This window comes from Plecotus auritus (assembly GCF_963455305.1).
Source record: "Plecotus auritus genome assembly, chromosome: 13".
Classification (NCBI taxonomy): domain Eukaryota; kingdom Metazoa; phylum Chordata; class Mammalia; order Chiroptera; family Vespertilionidae; genus Plecotus; species Plecotus auritus.
The window spans coordinates 26,169,974-26,189,674 of NC_137779.1; the positions used below are offsets into that span (position 1 = coordinate 26,169,974).

Sequence of the window (19,701 nt, forward strand, 5' to 3'; positions counted from 1 at the left end):
ACTCCCATCATCACCATCATCATCACCATCACCACCTCCAGCACCATCGCCACCATCAGCACCACCAGTACCACCATGACTGACATCATTACAGTCATCACCATCATCATCATCAACATCATCATCATCATTATCATCAGCATCACCATCATCATCACCATCACCACCTCCAGCACCATCACCGCCATCACCCCTACACCATCCTCATCACCATCGTCATCACCACCACTATTGAGCAAAGCCTAGTTGTTAGGCCAACACTGATGTCTTCAGGCCCTGTCCTCCCCCAGGTCCCCATCATCTTGAACCCAGAGCACTGGTAGACCCTCTTACCTACCTACCTGTCTCTAGTCTCACTCCCTCCAAACCCCAACTCCTGCTCAGAGCCCTTTCAGGATGCCATCACCCATGGAATAAGTCCCAAGCTCTTTCATACGGCATCAGGGCCCTTCTCCCTCTGGCCCCTTCCTAATTTGTCACCCACACCCTGCAGTCTCTGTCACATCAAATGGTACCTCACTCTCCCAAATATGCCACACCTCCCCAGGCCTCCAGGATGATGTGCCTGCTGTTCTCTCTACCCACAATTCCCCTCTCTGATCCTTGTCAAACCCCCAGTGCCCCTCCTGGGCACAGCTCAAATGGCTCCTTCTTGACAGAGCTCCCAGTAAATCCTCATGGACAGCATTGCCTGCAGACGGCTCTAAGCTTCTTAGTTTCAAAGGAAGAGGAGCAAGAGCTGGAGAAGGGTGTGAAGGACACATCAGCACACACGGGACTCTTTCTCTGATGTCATGGGAAGAATCGAAAGGAAATGGCTGTCTCCCTAAGGCAGTGGTCGGCAAACTCATTAGTCAACAGAGCCAAATATCAACAGTACAACGATTGAAATTTCTTTTGAGAGCCTAATTTTTTAAACTTAAACTATATAGGTAGGTACATTGTCATTAACTTAATTAGGGTACTCCTAAGCTGGCCTTTGCTAAAAACGTCCTTAATCTGATTGAGGTACGTTCGCTGAGGTCAACCCCTTCCAACTCTCCCATCCACACTCGTCTTGTATATCTGTTACGTCTATCTCCTTTCGTTCATCCTCTCTATATGTCCAAACCATCTCAACATACCTTTCTCAATCCTCGACATTACATCTTCTTTCACTCCACAACGTTCCCTAAAATTAACTTAATAAACTTTTCTTAAAGTTTTAAGTCTTAGTTAAACTATAGGTACGTTGAATAAAACTTGATATCATACTTAATAACGATATTATTTATTGATAAAATTAAATTCCTTACAATTTACCTTACAATATCCATAAAATTAAATCATGACAATGACTGACAAACACTAATGCGAACAATGGCCTTGCATCTCCTTGGAAAGTTTGGGTAAGTCAGGTTTGTATGTTGTTGTTTTCAATTTTAGGCACGATTCCAGGTTCTCATCAATAAGACGACTTCTCAATTTACTCTTGATAAGGTTCATGCTTGAAAATGATTGTTCGCATAAATATGTAGACCCGAATAAGGAAAGAACAGCAAACGCTAGTTTTTTCAGTTGATTATATGAGTCAGGAATACTAATCCAGGTGTTAAAAATCAACATATCTTCCTTCTCCAGGTCTTTCAAAGCAGACCACTTGTGCTGTGAACTAAGTTCACATTTGTTTTTCTCCAATATTTCTATATCAGCACAAAGACGTTCAAATTTCGAGCTCCACAATTCTTTGTTTTTCAAATCCAGCAATTGCATTTCAAAGTTGCCAATTTCAATATTAAAGGGAGAAAAATTTAATTCTGTTACAATAGCATTAAGAGGTTTTTTAACAAAGGCTAACGTCGCTTTGCTGTTTCTGAATTCCTGAAACCTGTTGAGAAAAGCTTCCCTCATATTTAAAAGTGTTGTTTTGAAATAGCAAATGTCAATATCAGAATTATTTTCTTGGCGATGTTTCAACAGGCTTGGAAAGTGAATCAAAGTTTCTCTTTCAAAATCTTGAGCAAAAAGAGATAATTTGTTTTCGAATGAAATAACTTCTTCTAACATGGAAAAAAATGTGTTTCCTTTCCCCTGTAGTTTAAGATGAGATGTAACGTCTACCATGAAATAAAATTTTTGGATCCACTGATCGTTCGTTAGTTCTGGATAGTGAACACCCTTCTCAAGGAGAAATGCTTTAATTTCTGTTAATAAGGAAGCGAAATGTTTCAAAGCGTTTCCTCTTGATAACCAGCGTACCTTGTTATGCAGCAGAAGATCTGCGTACTCACTCTCCATTTCAACTAAAAATTCTTTAAATTGGCGATGATTAAGAGCTTTAGCTATAATGGAGTTGATAATGTTAATCACCAATTCCATAACTTTGCAAATTTCTTCTGGAAATGTCTGCGCACAAAGCGCTTCTTGATGAATGATGCAATGGTAAGTAAGTATCTCGTGATTAATTTTTTCTTTCAAAATAGCAACAAACCTGTTTCTTACACCGGTCATACTTTTCGCCCCGTCTGTTGAAATTGAGACAATTTTATCGAAAGGAATATGATGTTTTTCAATGCACTCAATTACAGCATTTGCTATATCCTCTCCACGTGTTTGACCTTTGAGTGGCAATAATCCTAAAAGTTCTTCTTTAGGACCTGTAGATGAAATAAATCGTACAAAAAGTGAAACTTGCGCTGTATCATTTATGTCACAAGACTCGTCAACTGCTATTGATAAAGCTGAAACCAATTTAAGATCTTCGACTTGCTGGTCGGTTATATTCGAAGACATTTTGACTGTTCTATCTTTCACTGTTTTAGCAGACAATGGTAACTCTTTAATTTTTTTTAGAATATCTGCTTTGTTCTTAAAATCCCGAAATAGCTCTTCGGATGCATTTATAAAACAACTTTTTATGTATTCACCGTCTGTATATGGTTTTCCTCTCTTAGCAATCTCTTGACTAACCACAAAACTTGCAATATTAACATTGTTGGAAGATTGCATCCAGTAATTAAATACAGAATTTGATTTTTCTTGACTCTTCTGAAGTTCCTCAACTGCTTTCTTCCTTGCATCACCGACAGGATATTTAGTACTAAATGACACGTGTTTAGTTGTAAAGTGTCTCTCCAAATTTGATTTCTTGTTATGCGTCAATTTTTCCTGACAAATAAGACAGGTCGGAAGGCCATTTAAGTTTTGAATAAACGCGAAAGTCTCGGTCCATTCAACTTTAAATTCACGGTTTTCGTCTTCCGTTTTTCTTTGCTTCTTCTTTGTAGCCATGTTAAACAGGGCACCTAAAAAAAAGTTTCATTTTATAATAACAAAGCCACCAACACAAAATAATTACAATTCTTAAATTGATGACAAAAATACCTGTAGGATTTGCAGCTGGTTGGAAAAATACAGGTAACTTTATGCTTCGAGTAGGTACTTTTGTCACCCGCGCGCTATTTGCGGACGCGACTAGCACTAACCACTGCACATGACACTGCTGACTGCCCGGCTCACTCAACTCGTGCATGAATTGCGCACGCCTGCCCCGCGCTGTGGATCCCAGGCCCGCCTGCACGGCGTCTCCAGTCGCCTGACCGACCGACACCCCCACTTCTTCTGACGCCACTTCTTCAAAATAGACTCGCCCGGGCCAAAAACCGACTTCTGCGCATGGCATGGGCCACGAAGTTTCAATCACACTGTACGTGCGCGCCCGCACGTGGTATTTTGTGGAAGAGCCACACTCAAGGGGCCAAAGAGCCGCATGTGGCTCGCGAGCCGCGGTTTGCCGACCACGGCCCTAGGGAATTCAAAATCACCGCCCACCGTTGAAGACGCGCGGAGCCAGCCGCGCACTTTTAGGGGGTGCGCCTTTCTTATGCCCGAAGTGACATCATTCATCCTTTTCCGAAGCCAGCATTCCTAGTTCAGATCCCAGCCCCACCCTTTCCCGTCTACTTGAAGGACTTCGCTTCCTCCCCTATACAATGGCTGGTTGTGCTCAAGGACCTCAGAGAACCCTTCCTGTCCGCAGCCGGGAGACAGCAGCCTGGGGACCTGGCAGGCCGGTGCTGCTGCTGGCAGAGCCGCCCACCCTGAACTTGAGAGGAGGAGGAGCTGCCCTGCAGTTTTGCTGGAAGCTTGCACTCTGCTCGCCGTGAGCGGGATCATGGCCTCGCCCGGCACAGGGCTCTCGGGGAGACCGGGCGGTGCTTGGCGTCTGGCACGAGGGAAGCCTCTGCAAACACCAGCTATGCATGGTTTGTGGCTTTTTTTCTTTTTTTTTTTTTTTTAAATATATTTTATTGATTTTTACAGAGAGGAAGGAAGAGGGATAGAGAGTTAGAAACATCGATGAGAGAGACACATCGATCAGCTGCCTCCTGCACACCTCCTACTGGGGATGTGCCCGCAACCAAGGTACCTGCCCCTGACCGGAATCGAACCTGGGACCCTTCAGTCCACAGGCCGACGCTCTATCCACTGAGCCAAACCGGTTTTGGCTGTGGCTTTTTTTCTTTTTAAAGGAGATTCTCTTTTTTAAAAATATTTTTTATTGATTTCAGAGAGGAAGGGAGAGATAGAAGCATCAGTGATGAGGGAGAATCACCGATCGGCTGCCTCCTGCACGCTCCCCACTTGGGATCAAGCTCACAACCCGGGCCTGTGCGCCCTTGACCAGACTCGAACCCGGGACCTTTCAGTCCGCAGGCCGACGCTCTAGCCACTGAGCCAAACCAGCTAGGGCTGGTTTGTGGCTCTTGTCCATTCTGCTCCAAGAGGCCAGCTGCCTCGGGCAGGAGAGGGGGTGGGCAAGGGGTGGCAGGGGGGCTGGAGGCCTGCAGGGGCCACACCTGATGCCCACCAGCTCCTCGGATGCCCCTTTAAAGCTGTCGGCTCCGTGACAGGCACTTGGCCGGATCCTTTGAAAAAATGCTTTCAGAGAAAATGCAAATGACACGAGAAAATGAGCTGCAGATGGTGCCCGACTCCCGACGAGTGCTGTCCTTGGCCCGTCCTGGGTCCCACCTCCGCATCGCTCACGTCCCCCCAACCCAGCTGACCCTCAGGAGGGTGTCCCAGAGCAGCCAGCCAAGTGGGGAGGGCCCAGCAGCCACCGTCCTGCACAGAGGAGAGGAGGGAAGGGGCAGAGCTGCCTGCTGACTCACGACTCCCTCGAGCCGCCCCAGCTGCTCACCTCCCGGCTGCCAGGCCGGCTCTGGGAAGGCCAGGAGGACTGTGTCTGACCCCTCTGCCCCGGGAGGGAGGCGGAGTGCGACGACTCTCCACCCTTTCCTCTCTCCTTCCGCTCTAGGCGCACTGGCCTCCTGGCTGCTCCTTGAACACGGCGAGCGTTTCCTGCCTCCGGGCCTTTGCACACGCCAGGCCCCCTGCATGGAAGGCACCTGCCAGTCTCTCCTCTTCCAAAGGACTTCTCTGATTACCTGACACATAGGAACCCCAACCCACTGTTCTTTTTTCCTTTCTTTTCTTTTTTCAATATATTTTTATTCGTTTCAGAGAGGATGGGAGAGGGAGAAAGAGAGAGAGACATCAAGGATGAGAGAGAATCGTGGATCAGCTGCCTCCTGCACGACCCACGCTGGAGATGGAGCCCGGAAACCCGGGCATGTGCCCTGGCTGGGGGTCGAACTGTGACCTCCTGGCTCATAGGTCCATGCTCAACCACTGAGCCATGCCAGCCGGGTCCAGCTCCCTGTTCGTCATTAGAATACTTGATTCATGTCCTTTTCACGTCTCATGACAATGTGTTGGCTTGTTAATTGGCAGGGCCAGTTTAGTTTATTCGTCGGCGTTTCTCCGGGGCCTAGCACCGTGCCTGGAACATAGAGGTTCTCCAATAGTTGTGGGATGGAGAACTAGAATGTTGTTTGCTTGGAGGTCTGAAGAAACGAAGAAAAGGCCATTTCCTCGGGGTTCTGAAGGATGAAGAGGAGTTCCCAAGAGGCAATGGAGGCAGAAAAAGCAGGGAGAGGTGAGCATGTAGGCCTGTGGCAATAGGGCCCGGTAGTTCAGGGCCCACAGGTGAGCTTCCAAAGGCCTGGGCTTAAATCCAGTCCTCCCATCCGCAATGGCTCTGGGGAGTTCCTTCAGCTCTCTGAGCACGGTTTCCTCGTCTCTAAGAGGATAGGGCTGGGGGGAGAATTTGATGAGAAGATGCACAGGCTTGGAAGAGTGCTGAACACAGAGTCAGCTGGTACGTTCATGAGAAGCTCCGCTGAGGATCTTCTAGGCCAGCAGTGGCCAACCGGTGGTCCAAGGACCACTGGGGGTCCGTGAGGTCCGAGAGGGAAGGAAGGAGGGAAGGAGGGAGGGAGGGAGGGAGGGAGGGAGGGAGGGAGGGAGGGAGGGAGGGGAGGAAAGAAGGAAAAGAAGGAGGGAAGAAGAGAGGGAGGGAGGAAAGGAGGGAAGGAGGGAGGGAGGGAGGGAGGAAAGGAGAGAAGGAGGGAGGGAGGGAGGGAAGGAGGGAGGGAGGGAGGAAGAAGGAAGGCAAGAGAACAGAAGAGGAAAAGAAGAAAAGAGGTGAAGAGAGAGAGAGAACCGGACGTATCTAGGCCACGAGGCAGGGCCGCCCAGGGCTCCTTCCACTTTGTGCCAAGAGCCATGTTCCAAGGAGAAATCTTGGCCGGGTCCCGGGCCAAGCATTGGCGAGGTGGGACATGGGATTTGGAGTCACATGACCCTTGAGTGTCTCCTCTCGGGCCTCTGGCTCAAACCTCCCTCTTGGCCTCGACCCCTCATCCTCGAGGCTCGAGGCTTTGGCGGCTTTCCTGGGAAACCCTCTGAGCCCTCAGCCTTTGGCCAGGCTGTGCCCTCTTCCCGGGACGCCCTTTCTCCAGCTGCTGAAACGCGCAGCCCATCCGCAGCCTCTCCCCGGCGACACCTCGGGCCGATGCTGTCACAGATATCCTACCCTCTGGCCGCTTGTCAAGGGGTGACCAGAGTCACGGCCTCTGGTCTCAGCGTCTGGAACTTTCTAGACATGTATCTGGGCTTGGAGAAGAGGGGCCTGTGCACTCGACTGGAACTTCCTCCAAGACTAGGTGCAGGTAGATGCAGGTATAGACAGCACCCCACACACCTCAGTGTGAGCCCCTGGGTTTCCCGGGCCTGAAGCCGTCCGTGTCTGGCACCTAGTCCATGCTCAGTAAATGTTTGCTGAGTGAATGAATGAATTCTATCCAGGAAGGATAACCTTCTGTTATATGCAATTCTGAAACTCAGAAAGGCTCTAACATCAGAAAGTTTTTCCCAAATGGGTGTGCCTAGAGGTCTTTATTTATCCCACCTAACCAGGGTATTCCGATGGTTTCCAGTATATGATTACAGCCTTGAGAGTGTCCCTGAGCGCGTGGTTTAAGCCCACCTTTGTGACTCCCAAATTCCAGATTGGGAAACGCAGGGGGTTGCATGCACAACGGTGGCCTTGGGATCTATATTAACAAACAATATTCAACACCATACATTATGAATATACGGTACAGGCAATAGCCAGCCACTGTGGACTCTCACCATCCCTCATTCACCCTATTTCACAGATGGGTAAATCGAGGCTCCCAGAGGCCAGGTCCTCGAGACCATGCGGAGTTGGCGTGGTGAGAGCAAGATTCGAACCTGGTCCCTGGGCACTCCGGCCCTGTCAACTATCGTGTCCGTCACTCTGCCCTACACCCTTCTCCTCCCCCGCTGCCCGGCCTTGGCGCCTCAATGAGCCCTTTGTCCTCCGAGGGGCTCAGAGCTCCTTTGGGACAAAGGCTGCAGGAGAGGGGGCTGCTTGGGGCAGCTGGAGGGGGCTCCGGAGGCACCGGGAAGAATGCGCTCTTGCGGGTGAGATTCCCGTGGGGTCAGGCTCCTCCATCCCATGGGGAGGGGCTGTAATGGAGAGGACAAAGGCCGCAGCCCCAGCTCCCAGTGGCATTGATCCCGGCGGCCCCCCAGCTCTCATACCACCGGCCAGACATGCAGGACGCGAACCTCAAGCGGAGAGTTCCCGCCTCCTCCATCATCTCCCCTCCTGTCCCGTCCTGTCCGAGGGTTGGAGGGGAGGCTGCCAGGAGCACCTGCTGGCTCGGCCCACGGTCCATACCTGTGCTGGCAGCGAAGGGAGGAGGAAAACCAAAAGCCTCCCCGCCCCAGCCTCTCCTCTCTGCCTCCATAGCCAACACCAGCCGAAGGGATGGGGGAGGTTTGGCTGGGCCCTGCCCAGGGCAGGCAACAGAGTGGTGACTGCGTGCCGGGCCCAGAACGGAGCAGGGCGAGTAGGAAGACCTGGGCCCTGAAATGGAAAGGCCCAGCGTGGGCCTGTGCTTAGCACGATTGAATTCCCTTGGTGTCCAGAGGGGAGCTTCCAGCAAGTGACCTTGGCCAAGTGGCTTTCCCTCTCTGGGTCTCAGCTTCCTTCTCTGGAGAACGGGGCTCCTAATGTAATGATGAGCTATTCATATAATTCATCGGCTGTTAATATAATTCACCCGCGCAAGGCCCCTTGGAGCCAGCATAACACGGGTGTTTCCTGTTATTACTGTACTTCCATTTGCACCGGGAGAAACTGAGGCACATAACGGTTCATTCCACCACCGCAGCAGCTGAATGTTTGTACTGAATGTTTGCTCAGAGCAGCCCGCTGACCGCACGGAGGCCTCACATCTCTGTGTGCTGGGGGGTAGAATTGGCCCCATTTTGCAGATGAGGAAACTGAGGCTCAGAGAGCAGCCACCCAGCCAGTGAGCTGATGGACCATCTGCCACCCAGCCCCTGTCTTCTCCCCAGCACCTCCCACGTCATAGAGTGAGGCTGGCGTCCTACCTGGACAACCGGATCCAGGTTCCCGGGTCCCCGCCCTCCCTAAAAAAACAAGGTGGCCACAGGCCTGGCTGGGAGCTGGGAGCCGGGAGGTTATCCCTGTTTGCTCAAATCCCTACAATAGGTAAAAATAAAAGAAGGTGACACCCCCCCCCACCCCCGCCCGCCGCCAGCCCACAAACTCTGAGCTCCCCAAATGTGCATGCAGCCAGCCACTCACCTCCCCGGTGACCTTGGCCCACAGCTTTCTGAGCATTGAACGTGAAGCGTAAGCATCCGACCAGCACTTGATGTGCACTAAGGCAGGGGTCCTCAAACTACGGCCCGCGGGCCACATGCGGCCCGCCGAGGACATTTATCCGGCCCGCCGGGTGCCGCTGCCTGTCCTGCTTAGCAGCCGACGCGTCCCGGGCCCGCAGTGCGCATAGGAATTTGTTCATAGTTTCTTTTTTAAACTATAGTCCGGCCCTCCAACGGTCTGAGGGACAGTGAACTGGTCCCCTGTTTAAAAAGTTTGAGGACCCCTGCACTAAGGGATCCTAACTCTTGGCTGCACAGGTTCTGATAACAGGCAAGAGTGTCCCCCAAACCCACACGGCAGTTCGCCTCAATGTAATGGCAATTATACCTCCATTTTTAACATGCAAAAAGGGGGTGCGGTGGGGAACACGGGGCTAAATAAGCGAAAAACTCCTCCCAAGATGTGAAATAGGGCCGCTGCTGTGGAAGAGGTTGGCAGTGCCTCAGAAAGTTGAACACGGAGTTCCCGTGCGGCCAGGAAGTCCCACTCCCAGGTGTGTGTGCCCCGGAGAATTGAAAATGTGTGTTCCCACCAGAACCCACACACGGATGCTCCGTAGCAGCATCATGTAGAATAGTCAAGAGGGGGAAACAATTCTAGTTCCACCCACTGGGGAATGGATACACAAAACGTGGTCTATTCAAACAACGGCATGGTCTTCGGCCACAAAGAGGAATGAACCTTGAAAGTGTTATGCTGAGTAAAAGCAGTCTGACATCAAAGGCCACGTAAACATGATTTCATTTACATGGGATGTCCAGGCTGGGCAAAGCCACGGAAAGCCCGTTAGGGGCCCGAAGAAGAGGGATAATGGGGATGAACTGAACACCAGTACGAGGTTCCTTTTTGGGGGGATAAGAATGTTCTGGGATTGGATAGGAATCATGTTTGGACAACACTGTGAGTACACTAAAAAGCCACCAAATTATGCACGCTAAAATCATTAAAATGGAGAATTCGGTGTTGTGTACATTTTTATATCAATTTAAATTTTTCCTCCAGGTTCCTGGGCCAGCTCCACAGGACCTAATTGCAGAATTAGGGTCATAAGCCCATCCTATCACACTGGGTTATCACTGCAGAGTTTGGGACTCACCCCTATCACGGCCAGCTCAGATCAGCCTGGTCTAGGGGCAAAGGTTTGACACCTCCCACACGCTCTCTCTCCGCTACACTCTATTGGGGTGCCCCGGGTGGGGTCCTTCCTGCTGGTCCCCTTGTCAGTTAAGGAAATCCATGTTTCGCTCCGGCCTTGTGAATATTTCTAATGTTTGTTCAAAGAAAGTGGGATGGGGTGTCTTTCTTGCACCTGCCCCAGGCTCTCAAGGATCCCTCTGACTCCCCCTCCATCCCCTCCCATGAGACAGCCTCTCAGGCCTCCGGAGTTGTTGGTGCCCGAGAAGGAGGCAGCCATTCTGAGGGGGGACATCTGGCGAAGATGGGGTTTCTCTGCCAACATGGGAAGGCCAAGCTAGCAAGATGTTCCAGCCTGCTGCAGGAGCCCTGCCCTGGCCCTCCCTCCCCAGTACCAATATCCATCCCGATGTTACGGGCCCATGTCATGTGGTTCTTTTGGTTCTTCGTCCTCTGAGACATGAATTCATTCACTCACTCATCCATTCATTTCACACCAGCCTCAAGTCTCCCCAATGCCCATCCCCGCGGCTCATCATTCTTTCACTTTTCTTCCCTTCCTTGGGTACAGACCATGACCATATACCACTGTCACTCTGAGCAGGAGACCTTTAAAGGTTAAAGAGACTTTTAAGCTCTTCCAAATTAAAGTGAATATAGAGGCCTTGTCCCTAAAACTTTCTATTCTGACGAATATGTCATGGCACCTACAAAGAGAACTTTAAAAGCCGGAGGGAAGGGATACAACAAAATGGCTGCCAAGTTGGGGTCAATTTATATGCTGGGATGAATAGGATGAACTCCTATTCCTCCGTCAAAACCCCACCTGGACATGGCCTGCTGGAGGAAGCCGTGCCTAAGCCTCCTATGTGGGGTTCATGAATCTCTCAGAGTATGTCCCATCCTTTGTGCCTTTCGTTGTGGGACATAGTCCCCTCCCTTTTAACGTGTCTTCCTCTTCCCTCCATTCTCCCCTTCGCAGAGGAAGGTTCTTCAGTGTTCTCAAGCCTCAGGCTGCCGGGGTCCGAGTGAAGCTACTGCCGAAAGGCCGGCCCCTGGGACAGCCAGAGCTTTCAGGGGGGTAAGAGCTGACACAGGGCTGGTGCTCACAGTACCCTCCAAGCCGGACGTTACTTGCTCCATTTCAGAGACAAGAAAATGGAGACGGGGTTGAACCCCTTGTCCCCAACGGCCCAGGGCCACACGCAGAGGAACCGGCAACCATCCCAGGAGAAACAGACTCCAGCACGCTGCCAGCTGCGCCAGGCTCCGATCGTGGCACGACGCTAACCATGTATGCACGTGGGGCCCTCCGAGGGGCTGCGTCCACACATACTGCATTGTCTTCCAGAACACCTCCACTGGTTAGCCTGTGGTCGGCAAACTGCGGCTCGCGAGCCACATGCGGCTCTTTGGCCCCTTGACTGTGGCTCTTCCACAAAATACCACAGCCTAGGCGAGTCTATGTTGAAGCAGTGGCATTAGAAGAAGTTTAAGTTTAAAAAATGTGGCTCTCAAAAGAAATATCAGCCGAAACCGGTTTGGCTCAGTGGATAGAGCGTCGGCCTGCAGACTGAAGGGTCCCGGGTTCGATTCCAGTCAGGGGCATGTACCTTGGTTGCGGGCACATCCCCAGTGGGAGGTGTGCAGGAGGCGGCTGATCGGTGTTTCTCTCTCATCAATGTTTCTAGCTCTCTATCCCTCTCCCTTCCTCTCTGTGAAATATCAATAAAATATATTAAAAAAAAAAAAAGAAATATCAATCGTTGTAACTGTGGATATTTGGCTCTGTTGACTAAGGAGTTTGCCGACCACTGAGTTAGACCCATTTCACAGATGAGAACAAGGAGGAACGGAGCAGCTGCGTGACTCACAGGAAGACACAAAGCTTTCTGATTTCTGAAACTGGACTCAAAGACTCAAAAAGAGAGCCATCACACAGCACAGCCACCTGGGATGGGTCTCCCCATACTCCTTCCCCCCTATATTGATCAGATACCATTCATCAGATGCCTCCCAGGGGACACTGAGCAATGTTTTGGTTGTCACAAGGGGGTGGGAGAGGTGAGGGGAAGAGGTGCTCCTGGCATCTCCAGGCCAAGGATGCTGCTCAACACCCTACAGTGCACAGGACAGCCCCCACCACCAAGGGTCCCCCAACCAAATGTCCATAGTGCTGAGTGGAGACATTCTGAGATGACCCAACTTAGACTCGCATCAACACACGCATGTACACTCACACACATGTGCACGCACACACTACAGCATCCAGACCTACGCTCTCATCTCCCATGTAATTTGAAGGGACCTACAGGCAAAGGGGAGGCATGCGAGGTGGGGGGGGGGGGGAGGGGTGGAAATAAAGCAAGCCCCGCCCACAAACGTACCACAGTCACCATTAACGTCATATTTATTGTTATTTAGCTGCTCAGGAAAACATATACAGGTATATACAATATGCATGAATACAGAAGACTGCACTTTACATATTTTTTTAAAAAAAGAAAGAAAAAAATAACACTCAATTTCATGAGCTATTGTCACAGTCTCCCAACCAAGCATTTCAGAAATGAATTTTCTTTTTAAGAGTCAAAAAAGATTACAGGATTGCCTAACACACAGCAGAGTTAAGTTTTCATATTTTACATGTGCAAGAACGTTTTCGTTTTCTTTTCCCGAAGAGTTTACTATGCAGTACCAATTACCAGTGTTTGGAATCTCGTGGGCTGGGTGTGTTTTTAATTTGCTTTTATTCTTTCCATTGAACCAAATTTAATGAAATAACATCCTTTTGCTTAAGGCTATTTTTAAAGCTGTTCCATTCTGGGGTCCGGGGTGGGGGAGCGAGAAAGTTTTAAACGTCAGGGGTTTCTGAGGTTGCTAAGACCGCGAGCTGATGGACTCAATGCTGGGCAAAGTCAAAAAGACAGAAGTCAAGACGCTTGGCTCCCCGGCCTGAAGCAATTGAGGAGAAACCATTCCTGTTTTTTTTTAAAAAAAAAATAAAATGATGAAGCTCCCGAACAGCTGTACGTGGCGGGATGGGAGGGGGCGTGGGGTTTTGCTCCGACTGGCTGATTCCCCTGCAGCCAGTGACAGCAGGGGACACCCCCCACCCTCCCCCCGACCCCCGCTTTTCTCTCCTTTGGACCTGAATCAGCTCACACACCTTCTTCTGATAAATTCACACCGCCGGCTTCGGCCTGCCCTCTGCGGGCGGGGGGGGCGGGTCAGCCCCTGGGCAGTCTGTCCAGGCCAGGACCTCGCACTGTCCAGACTCGGACCCGAGCCAAAAAGGCCGGCAGAAGGAAAGAAGGGGTGGGGGTGGGGGGGGGGGAAGCTATGGAAAGAGCAAGATTTTTCTAGACACTCTTCTCCCCTCCCTTGGCTGAAAAGTTCTTTGAAATAAACAATGTGGGTGTTGTATGGTGAGCCCAAAGCCTTCAGGTCACTTGCTGAAGAAAGCCAGGTCTGCAAACTCTGGGGACCTGGGAGGTGTGGGGGGGGAGCAAAAGGGGAGATTAGATGAGGCTCAAAATGGGGGATTTAGTAAGCTGTGGTCGTTAACAAAAACCAGTAAAATAGGGGCTGCCGATTTGGGTGGAATGATACCAGTCACTTGCTATCTGACCCACCCCTGGAATCTCAATGCCCCCCCCCATCCCCTCAGGTCATTCAAGACCCTCATAAGCATCAACAGCACCCCAAGGTGCCCGCTCCTGTCACCCTGAGCCTCTGGTGACCACACTCAGGGAGGACCAGGTAGCATGCCTTGCGGGCCCAGGAGCCCCACTCGCCCAGCCTCCCTCATCACTTCTCAAAAAGCTAATTCTCCATGAGACACATGGGATGTGGCTCTAATTTTGCAATAGAGTGAGATTAAGTCAAAAGTGGGGGAGGGGTGTGGAATTCCGGGGTTCAAAAAACAAGGCCCAGGTATCCAAACCATGAGTTATATTCCCTTTATCCTCCCTCTGACCCCCAGCAGTCTGCAAAACCCAGCAAAAAAAAAAAAAAATTCCCAGGCTTGGAGAGGGGGCTCAGCAAGCTGAGCCTGGGGCTCCCTCCTTCTTTCCAGGGATGGGGCGTTGCCCAGATTGGAGGTGGTAAAATAGATCAGAGTGGGGACCCATGAGAACAGGTGGGGGAGATACACCCAGGCCGCCCCCGCCTCCTTCCCTAGGGATGCCTGGCTGGGAACAGCTGTCACCAAAGGTCAATGGCTAAGAATTGATTCACCCCCAACTCCAGCACCCAAGCCCCAGCGGCCTGGCTGTCGCAGAGCTGGAGCCCGGAGCCCCCCCACCCCAGAGACTCTGCAGGCTGGAAGGCCCCCATCCCCCATGCAGACCAGGGCTGCTCAGCATAGCGTGAAAATTCGGAGCCTGGGCCATTTGTGGAGAGGCCCAGAAAAGGAGAAAAAAACGCCGCTGTCAAGCATTCTGAGTCCTTCCCGCAGAGCAGGCTGGCCACGTCATCACCTCCGTGCAGAGAGGGGCGGCTTCTAGCAGAAAGCTCTCTCTCTCCCTCTCTCTCTCTCTCTCTCTCCCTCTCTCTTTTCTTAGGGAACAGACAAAACAAAATCCCCGGTGGAATACCTAAGGGGGGCATTCATTGTTTGGCTCCTGCCTCACTGATGACAGTTGGATGTCAATATATAATATTGTGATGACAATTTGACTTTCACCCGGCAATATTCCAGGACTACTCTTCTCCAGGATTTCCATTATAATAAGCAGTGAACAAAGCAAAAAAAAAAAAAAAAAGAAAGAAAGAAAGAAAAAGAAATAAAGGGAAGGATAAAAAAAGGCGGGGGTCGGGGAGAGGAATAAGCGTAAAAGAGAATAAAAGAGGAAAGCAACTCTTGTCTTATTATGAAATAACAATACTTGGACATACAGCAGCATGGAAATAAAACAAAAACCGTACGCCAAGATGACAGAAAAAGGGGAATTATCTAAGCAGGGAAAAGACTTAAGCAAAAGTTTGCTAACTGCAGAAGGATTAACACTGGTAACATACTGTGGCAGACAGAGTTTCTCTTTTAAAAAAAAAAATGTTTGAGGTTGTTTTTTTTTTCCCTTTAAATTAACCCTTTCCGGTCCATATGCCACTACGCAGGTACCAATCTAGAAAATAATTCATTCACTCAGCAATAGTGGCCCTCTCAAATTATTAGAGGTGTGGGAGGGGGAGGGGGTCAGGGGGAGGGGAGGAGAGGCGGGGGGGGGGGGAGGGAAGGGCCTGGTAGGGGAGGGGGCATTCTTGTCAATTCAAGTTAGGGCGGCCACGAATGTCCCGAATCTGTTGGAAATATCAGAGTGCAGGGACCGCCAGGTGGGCACGGAGGCTCGGGCCTTGGCATCGCCCACGTCGTCTGTGCAGTGGACAGACAGGCACTGCAAATGGCTGCCGGGCTGGGCTGCGGAGGCCTTGTTCGCGGGGAGGTCATGGGCTGTGGAGAAAGAAGGAAGAGAGGGGTTAGCAGCTCGCTCGGCTCTGCAGGAGGCCCTCGGGGCGGGCGGGGCGGTGGGGAGGGGGGGCAGCGTGGGAGAGGCATGAGGAGAGAGGCAGCATCCATGGCCTCTTGTTGTGCCTGAAGGCATTCTGAAGAGATCTGGAGATGTCTGATTAAAATCCCCCGCCCCCCTGCTCTTGCCTCTGATTCGGCTGTGAGACCTACTGGGTCACCGCTGGACACCCTTGGGAAATAGGATTGTTGGGACGGATAGACTCAGGGTTTGCTCATCTCTGATGAAACAGAGTTCCCAAAGATGAGCTGGATCTGAGCCAAGTGGGGACGGTTTCCTAGAGGAGGGGCATCTAAACTGGGCATTGCAGGATGTGTAGGAGTTCGTCCGATACAGTGAAAGGGTGCTAGGGAAGACGGTCCAGGTCCAGACCACAGCCTATCCTCTCGTCATCTTCCAGAAAGACATTTGCTAAGGGTCTACTATGTGCTGGAACTTTCTTAACAAGGTGCCAAACTGCTCAGTGCAGTGAAGACTGAAAGTCTGGATTCCCCCAACCAGACCAATGAGTGCCCTTTGCCCATCCCCAGCTGCTGTATAAAGGGACTTTGGGTGATAAGGGTGAGGGAGTCTATTCCTCCCTACACCCTTAGCAAAAGAATCCCTTCCATTTCCTTCTCACTCGGTCACACAACACCAGAAATATCACAGATGTCTGGGTTAGACACACTGGAGGGGAAGGTTGTTTGACAACCATTCACACCTTAGTATGAATTAGACTTAAAGAGCACAAGAACTGGGAGTTCTGAGGCAGGGGATGCATAGAGCACTCATTATGGAGGACTGCTAACTTACTGCCGCCTGATGACCAATGGTTCTATTCTGAGATACACTGTATATGGATGAATATTCTCATTATTCCCCTTTTAGATAGCCTGAATCTCAGAGGAGAGGTGACCTTCCCAAGGTCACACAGCCCGGAAGGTGAATTTCTGACTCAGCAGACATGAGCAAAGCTGGGATTGGGGGCCCACGTTGGGCCCAGAGAGCACACCCAGATACTGAACTCCATAACCAACCCACCTTCCTCAGCACACTGTGCCGGCCCAGCCAGGGCCCTGTGCCAGGCAGGAGTCACCTCGCCCATCTCGCCTTCTGGGATTAAGAGTGAGAGAAATCCTCCCCAAAGGACGGGCCCAGGCAGCCAAGGCCAGGCTGTGACTAACTGGGTCTGGGGCCCCCACCCTGGAGCCCCGGAGACACCCAGCGTTGGGACGCTGGGAGGAGCTGAGGCTGGAGAGGAAATTCTCTCCTTGGCTCCTTCCCTCATGCATGCCATTCATAGGCCTTTGTGGAGTTCCGACCATGTGCCAGGTGTGTGCTAGCCCTGTGGATCCAGCAGGAAACGAGGCAGACACTGTCTTCAGCCTCCCCCTGAGGAGCCAGGAGCCAGCGTCATAGCACAGTCACTGTGGAGTCACAGAGTGGGGGGCTAGAGTCGCAGTCCCACCACCGTGTGCCGAGGCACCTGCCGCTTTCCCTCTCCCGGCCTCGGTTCCTGGTTACTGAAGTGAGGGTGACGTCATCTCCCTTGGGGCCTTGTCATCGCCTGGTATACAGAAAGATCCCCAGACAGGGCTTCTGGGACTGTCATTAGTATCTGGGGAGGTCAGAAGGCGAGGGGTCCTTGCACCCATCTAGAAGCCCCCAAGTCTTGTCCCCCTCCTTGGAAAGGGCCAGACGGACACGCTCCTGTCCATGACGTTGGAGTCTTCGCCCCATTTCACGGAAGGAGCAGCTCAGGTTGTGAGCCTGGTTAATTAGCGGTGAGGCTGGGAGGCCACTCCTGCCAGAGCCAGACTCCCTGGGGAGAAGGTAAGCCGGAAGCAAGCCGCCTCCGATTCAGGCTCCCCTGTACACAGTGAGCCCTGGGTTCTAGCCATGTGGGCGCACAGCCTTCACACGTCTGCTCTGGGGCCCACGCGGTCTACGCCCAGTGACTCCACGGCTTAGCACCCCCAAGAGGAGTTCTGTTCCAAGCACTGCAAGATCTGGATTGGCAAGAGGGATAGCGTCTGCCAAAGAGAGCAGTTCCAAGAGGGGTTCCTTACTTCACTTTACACGCGTGATCTCCAGGAGCCGACACAGCAATGTGTGTGCCCACTTCACAGGCAGGAAATCAAGGCCTCTTGCCAATGTTGGCACTGCCGAAGAAACTCAAGACCCAGACCCAAGATTCCTGTCACCTGGTTTTCCTGCTCAGTGGCTGCAGCATCGGCATTTCTTGAGCTACAAGGAGGCTTGGGGACTCTTCTGCCACCTGGGTTTGCTGAGTGATGGTTCCAGATGAACCGGAATGGCCAAATTTTCTCAAGGTACTCTATTCCCGACTTATAGACAATTCAGATGCAGCCACACACCAACACCCGAGACCAGGGGTCCTCAAACTTTTTAAACAGGGGGCCAGTTCACTGTCCCTCAGACCGTTGGAGGGCCGGACTATAGTTTAAAAAAAAAACTATGAACAAATTCCTATGCGCACTGCGGGCCCGGGACGCATCGGCTGCTAAGCAGGACAGGCAGCGACACCCGGCGGGCCGGATCCATGTCCTCGGCGGGCCGCATGTGGCCCTCGGGCCGTAGTTTGAGGATGCCTGCCCGAGACAGTTGCTCTTCTTGCACAGGGTGGATTTTATCAGCGCACAGCGGAGCCCTTCCGTGTATTATCTCGTTCCATCCCCTAGCAAGCCCAGCAGCTGGTTGACCCTTTTCCCCACTTCAGAGGAGGTCCCTGGGGCTCAGAGAGGGTGAGGGGCTTGCCTGATGTCACAGAGCACTGGCGTAGGATTCCCCGGCTTCTGCCCGGGATGAACAAGGGAGGGTGGTATCCACAGGGAATATTTTCAAGAGAGAATATTATTCTTCGGTTCTTGACAACCCAAGCATGACCAAACTCATCCTCCCGCCGGATTCATTCCAGCTGGGGGGACCCGACACGCCCTGGGACCGCGGCTCCCCCAGGCTGCCGAGTGGCTGCCCATAAATCAGTCCCGCGGGAAGCCGCCTCAAGTCGGGGCCTGCCCCAGCTCCGAGAGGCCCTCGTCCCTTCTCCTGGGGCGAGAGGCATGCCGGCCCCCACGGCAGGACCCAGAGATAAACCGCCCCCTCGCCAAGCTCCCCGGATTGGGGGGAACCCTGGAGTTACTCAGCGCTGGCACAGGCAGACACCGTGGAACCTGATGGTGTTGTCCTGTTTTCCACGTGTGAGCTGTCAGCCTCCCCCATCAGACTGGCTGCCTGGGGGAGGGGCGGGCTTGGCATGTTCAGCCCAGCACCCCACGCACCACAGGCACTCGGCTGTGGCCTGTGCGCTAACTCTGAAGAATCTTCATCCCTACTTGACAGATGGGAAGACTGAGGCTCCATGGGGCAGGGAGCTGTACAGGGGTCATCTAGGGCCAGGTTACCACCCAGGAGACCTGCCCTCTCCTTTCGGCCCAGGATTCCTAGCGGTGGGGCCAAGGTGGACTCCTGGACACCCCCAGACCTGGGCAGCTGGTCCCTAACTGCAGGGCCTCAGTTTCCTCATCTGTGACTTAGGGTGGTGATTCCTGGCGGGGGAGACCATCAAAAAGCCAGTGATGCTGGGCATGCGGGGGGTGGGGGGGATGGGGGGCAGTCCCAGAGGGAGGCAGGGCTGTCATCAATTCAGAATGTATCCCCCTGACTGTGCCTCACCCAGGCAGGCAGCACAGGGGCGAGGCGAGGGGCTTCCGATTCACAGGATGGAGCGCCTGCCCAGCAAGGAAGGACTTTGGGACAGTTTTAAGGACACCTTTCCATTGGCCAGAAGGGACCACATCAGTCACCACACAGGGGCAGGGCCTGGAGCTGGGACGCCCGGCTCTCCCTCCCCTCCAAGGCCCTTCCTATACTTTCCTCACGTGCACAAGTCCTTGCTGATCCATCCAGCCCCTTCCCAACACC

General features: G+C 52.1%; 1 protein-coding gene across 1 annotated transcript in view; it reads right to left on the reverse strand.

Annotated features, from left to right (window-relative positions):
• Positions 1-12,635: 12,635 nt before the first annotated feature.
• MN1 (MN1 proto-oncogene, transcriptional regulator) overlaps positions 12,636-19,701 on the reverse strand; it is a 44,733-nt gene continuing 37,667 nt past the window's right edge. The window contains exon 2 of the mRNA XM_080650536.1: positions 12,636-15,698. Coding sequence (XP_080506662.1) covers positions 15,517-15,698 — 182 coding nt within the window. The 3' untranslated portion in view covers positions 12,636-15,516. The remainder of the gene's footprint in view (positions 15,699-19,701) is intronic.